Source organism: Pteropus vampyrus, unplaced genomic scaffold (genome assembly GCF_000151845.1).
Source record: "Pteropus vampyrus isolate Shadow unplaced genomic scaffold, Pvam_2.0 Scaffold145, whole genome shotgun sequence".
Taxonomy (NCBI): domain Eukaryota; kingdom Metazoa; phylum Chordata; class Mammalia; order Chiroptera; family Pteropodidae; genus Pteropus; species Pteropus vampyrus.
In genome coordinates, this window is record NW_011888926.1 from 2,597,922 (window position 1) to 2,603,089 (window position 5,168).

General features: G+C 43.7%; 1 protein-coding gene across 1 annotated transcript in view; it reads right to left on the reverse strand.

Annotated features, from left to right (window-relative positions):
- The window catches only part of ADSL (adenylosuccinate lyase), a 13,879-nt gene that overhangs the window by 1,749 nt on the left and 6,962 nt on the right, over positions 1–5,168 (reverse strand). Inside the window, exons 5-11 of the mRNA XM_011369078.2 lie at positions 4,307–4,478; positions 4,063–4,109; positions 3,407–3,497; positions 2,869–2,938; positions 2,593–2,740; positions 1,246–1,336; positions 523–612 (exon numbers count right to left, since the gene is read on the reverse strand). Coding sequence (XP_011367380.1) covers positions 523–612; positions 1,246–1,336; positions 2,593–2,740; positions 2,869–2,938; positions 3,407–3,497; positions 4,063–4,109; positions 4,307–4,478 — 709 coding nt within the window. The remainder of the gene's footprint in view (positions 1–522; positions 613–1,245; positions 1,337–2,592; positions 2,741–2,868; positions 2,939–3,406; positions 3,498–4,062; positions 4,110–4,306; positions 4,479–5,168) is intronic.

The window sequence follows — 5,168 nt, forward strand, 5'->3', positions numbered from 1 at the left end:
AAAGCACTCTAATTTTCTCATGGCAATCCTGGGAAGACAGTGAGGTATTGTTGGTTCACTGTTAACAGGGCATTCGAACATCCTGATAAGTCACCTGACACTTCAAATCCATGCTGTCTATACCTGGAACACAAAGCCCCTGAGGTTTCTCAGTCTGACTTCACCTAGAGCCTGACTCTCTGACCACATCCTAGGACAAACTAAAGCAGACATCCACCTCGTGCTGGCTCCTCTAAAGCCTCCTGAACCATCTGCTCTTGTGTCCTGACTACTTCTTATTATTTCCTATGGAAAATCAGGCCTAATTCCTTCACTAAGAGTGGAACTTTTCTACGGGTGATTAAGTGGTTCACTTTTAATAAACTGAGTTTACCACAATAAGACTATTCAGAAGACACCTATTCTCTGGCAGAATACGGTCACTGCTCTGTACCAATACTGTGACTGAAGGTAATGACAGAAGAGCCTTTCTTCATCTACTCTTCAAGACTAAATTATCCAAGAACACGAGGAGCTACAAACCTGGCGGTTACCCCCAGCTTTCACCATGGCCATGATGATGTTCTCTGTGGCCATGAAAGGCAGCTCTTGCCGAATGCGCCGCTCAATTACCTAGATGAATGAATGAAGGGCCAAGAAAGATGCCTCAAGGTTACATGGTCATACACATACACACAGTCAGATATTGACTATGATCAGCAAAATGCACATCAGGGACACGAACTATTATATTTATAAAAAAGACAGAAAGGACCGTTTTATTCTAACCCTGTATTCTTGCAGTTTTCTTAGTGATCCAGAGTATTATTTTGATTAAAAAAAAGAAATATTGTTTAAGTAAACTTTTAAAAGGTGCTTCATCGGAATGATTCCCGAAATTTCAAGTCGTTAAATTTCAGTACCCAATACCAGAGCTGAGTGTATGATGGAAACGAACCCATCTGCCTCAGGTACTTATAAACAGGCAAAGGGAATAGTCTACTCTGCCAATCATGCTGGTAGATTGTTTAAGCCAATTCAAAGTATTTTTTTCCCTTTTCTAGAAACATGTCTATGAATTCCACATAGTCAGTTTCCTAGAGCTTATGACGCAATCTGAAGAGCGAGCTCCAGTTGGGAAGAGCTCCTACTGGGCCAGAATTGAGCTCCCCCAACACACTCGCTCCAGAGCAGACAAAGGTTCTGCTTCCCTTCCCATATTCCGACCTCTCCCTAATGTTTTGCTTTTTAATTGAGGCCTCTTACTTTGGGGTACACCACCAATCCTTCAGAAATGTTCTGCAACGTATTCAGTATAGTATCTGCAGTGAGAAATGCTTCGGCCAAACAGATACGTCTAGAAAACAAACAGCCAATTCAATTATCTCTTTAAGCAAGTAACACTTTCAGTGAAATATAGGGTATGTTCAAGAAGTAGCCCTATTGACTTCCCATGCTGCATGTACTATTTGGACAACTTCCTTCAATCTCATGACTTCAACTACCCCAATACCCTGATGACCTTCAAATCTATCACCTCTTGTCCAGACCAGATATCTGATATAGAGTTCCACTTGGTTGAGTTCTACGAGGTACCTCAGACCCCAAACTGAATTCAGCCACTTTACACTCTCTCCTGTATACCAGCTCAAACCTGCTCTTCCTCTCCCTATGGTTCCTGCCTCAGTAAATGGCACTAGCGCCCCATCACCAATCTTAATACTTGCTCAACCACTAAGGGCAGCCAACCTGCCCGATTTTATATCCACAGCTTTCCTCTCATTCATGCAGCCACAGTGCCAATGTGGACTTGGAATTTTTAAAGTAGCCTCCTAACTTGTACTGACCAGATTCATGTCCCCTTACAGCTGATTCTCCAAAGTGTTGTAGTGTTTCGGCGTGCGCATCTGATTAGGTCATACTCTGTTAAAAAGTATTCTATGGTTGATTTCTGAACGTGTTCGCAGATAAACCCTGGATTATGCACAGATCCCAGAGAGATAGCTTTAACTATACAGCCTTCTCCACTCAAAAAATCCCAGTTAAACCAGTGTAATATATATCTGCTTGAAAAAAGTATACACATCAAGAGGAAAACCATGTGCATGTTGGTACCTTATTCTCAGCTACAGATTACTTCTGACACACCTCAAAACTCATCAACATGGCACTGTGCCAGGACACCACAGCTGACTTCTACCTGCCTTCAGAACATCATCTAAACTCCTTTTCAGGGCCTATAATGCCTTTCATAAACTTGCTACAATTCCTGATCCGCCTCATCTTTTGCCATATAAACACTTCATTCCTCAGTACTACTATTAGTAGCTCTGTAAACTGCTCTTTCTCCTGCGTTTGGGACTTTATACATGCTCCCGATCTTGTCTTAGATGTCTCTTACAAAATGCCTACTTATTTCTTAAGTGTCTGCTCCCACAAAGATTACTTTGAGGTACACTTATCACACTGTTCTATGTTTTTTCCTCCCTGCTAGACTCCGGGCTCCTTGAGGACAAGGAGGAAACACAAAGATACTCAAAAAGTCCTGCTCCCAGGCCACTCTTTTTGGTCCTCCCCACAACCTGCTGCATATGACATCCCCATTCCACTGACCGATTGGCACTATCGTCCAATGTGCGTTCAAACCACTGCACAGATGCTGTCTGCAGCGGGTCCATGACAAGGGCCATCAGGTGACGGGCAAGGCTGCAGCACCGCTCTGAGCGCATAGGGTTCCGCTTGTATGGCATCGCACTGGAGCCTGCCCATGTACAAGGACAAGAAGCAAAGACAGAAAGACTTCAGAAGACAGGGAGGGCCCAAGCATGCTATCAGGTGAACTATAAACACACGCCCACAAGCCTCTCAGCACTTCTGGTTGTCACTCACCAATCTGGTGTTTTTCAAAGGGTTCTTCCATCTCCTTGAGGTTCGCCAGGAGTCGTATATCGGTGCAAATCTGGGGAATGGCAGGGGTACAAGCATCACCCCATACTCTTGGTATGGAGGAATCTGGGGGCAGGGATGAGAATGATGAAGGAGGCTGCTCTTTAGGTGTGCTGCTGCAAAGCCTCATCCCTGCATCGCAAATCCTCTCCAAGAGCTCCAGGAGAGACTCTTACTCGGACTTCTCTTGGCTCCTGAAGAGCTGGCATGATACACTCAGGGAACGTGGACATGTTTGTGTGAAACACTGCCTAACGTATCACAGAAAGACAACAGCACAAGGAATTTTAATGAGAACGCCAAAACCAGTCCTTCCTTTTAATATACCTTAATTTAAGAAGCTTCACTTATGGGACCCAAATTGTTAAAAATGACGTTTGATATCTCTTGAGCAACAGGGTAAGTACAGTCTAAGGCTGATCTGGTCTGTCTGTGGTGTTCAAAGCTTTCATCCTCATCCCCACAAGCTACCACCACTCACCTTGTGCACCGATGCCCCCAAACTAGCCAGCACAGACAGCACCTCAATATCCACTTTTCGTGTATAGGTCTGCCCAGTGATGATGAAAGCCCTAGAAATAGAAGAGAGCCTTTAGTGGAAATGTTTTAAACTGTGACTGTATCAATCAAGTGAGCAGACCCTAAATGAAAGCTTGGTCTCACTGGTATACTAAGTCACATTCAGCCCAGAGGACCTTGCTGATAACTGGCCTCTGGAGCTAACTGTTCTTCTACCCTTTTCACTAATACACAAATAGCTGTCCTGAGAAGGAAATATAGCCCATTTGCCCCTGTCCTGCTGCTGCCTGATGGAAGTGCCTGGAAGGAGCCATGGCGGAGCCTGGTGGCCTCTCAGTGGATTTAGACTAATCCACTGGAGGTAAAGAAACAAAACCAGCAACAACACGGTAAGTCTATCTTAAAAAATCTCAGAAATAAATAATTTCTTTTCTTATAGATTTTAAGAAAATAGAATCCAGGCTATATAAGAAAATAAAACCCAGGCGAAAGATAGAAGGAAATGGGTGGAGGAACGAAAGAAAAAGCTAAAAAAGTTAGGTTCAAATGTGGAGGTATGCTCAACATGGGCCTTTTGGCACTAAATAGGGAGGCCGACATTTCCCCCCATTTACTCACCTCTTAAATCCTGCCTTTTCTGTCACCATCTTGTCAAGCTGATCTACCTTGGAAAGAAAAGACATCCCTATAGTAATCCAGGTGTGTCCAGCATGAAACTATCTCAACTTCCTCCCCAGGTTGCGGCACCCCCATACCCCTTCTAGTCCAAAGACTCCACTCAGACTGAGATCAACCTCCTACTGTTCTAGAGGTCAGCTTTGTCTCTGGTGCTCCACCACTACATTTCTGTGTCCCACAATACCTTTTGGTCATCTCCCTCGAAGAGCTGCAGGAAGCTGGCCTGAGTACCCGTGGTGCCCTTCACTCCGCGGAAGCGCAAGTCATCGCGGACCCGCTTCACATTCTGGAGATCCATGCAAAGATCCTGAATCCAAAGACAGGAACGTTTCCCAACTGTGGTCAGCTGAGCAGGCCTGAAAACAACCCAAAGAGAACACAGAGAAGTCTCAAACCAAGGACTTACTTCCTGAAAGCTTCGTTGCTTCCTCTAATCATCACTGTTACGGCTGGGAAGAATTAAAGTAAGAGATGGAGAAGCCAGTCCAGATAAAACTGGAGCTAAGAAACTGGAGCAAATAATAGTTACGGAGATTCTATGTCATTCAAAACTAGTCAAAAATTACAAGGCTAAAGAGCTCCTAATATAGTTTTTCCTCATCAAGAGACAATGTAAGGGCAGAGACTGTCCATTTTGTTCATCCCCAGATTTTGGTAAGAAATATACACTCATGTAACAAACATCTGTCAAGTATCTAATGTGTTCTTGGTTTTAGAAGTACAACAAAGAACAAAACAAAGGTCCCTGTCCAATGGAGCTCACGTTGTAGTATAAATAAGTAAACAAAAAAAGTAATTGTTTTTTTAATAAAAAATATGAAACAAGAAAATGAGGATGAGGACAACAGCGAATGCTATTCTAGACTGACAGTCAAAGAAGGCCTTTGTGAGGAGTTCAGAGCCAATGAGGAGCCAGCCATGCTGTGGAGAACCACCCTAACACACACATAACCAAAGGACTCTAACATTACAGCTACGGCTTTATTCCAGTTGAAGTCTAAATCAATCCATTGCAGGTCTGTTTCTGAACATAAAACACACTTATG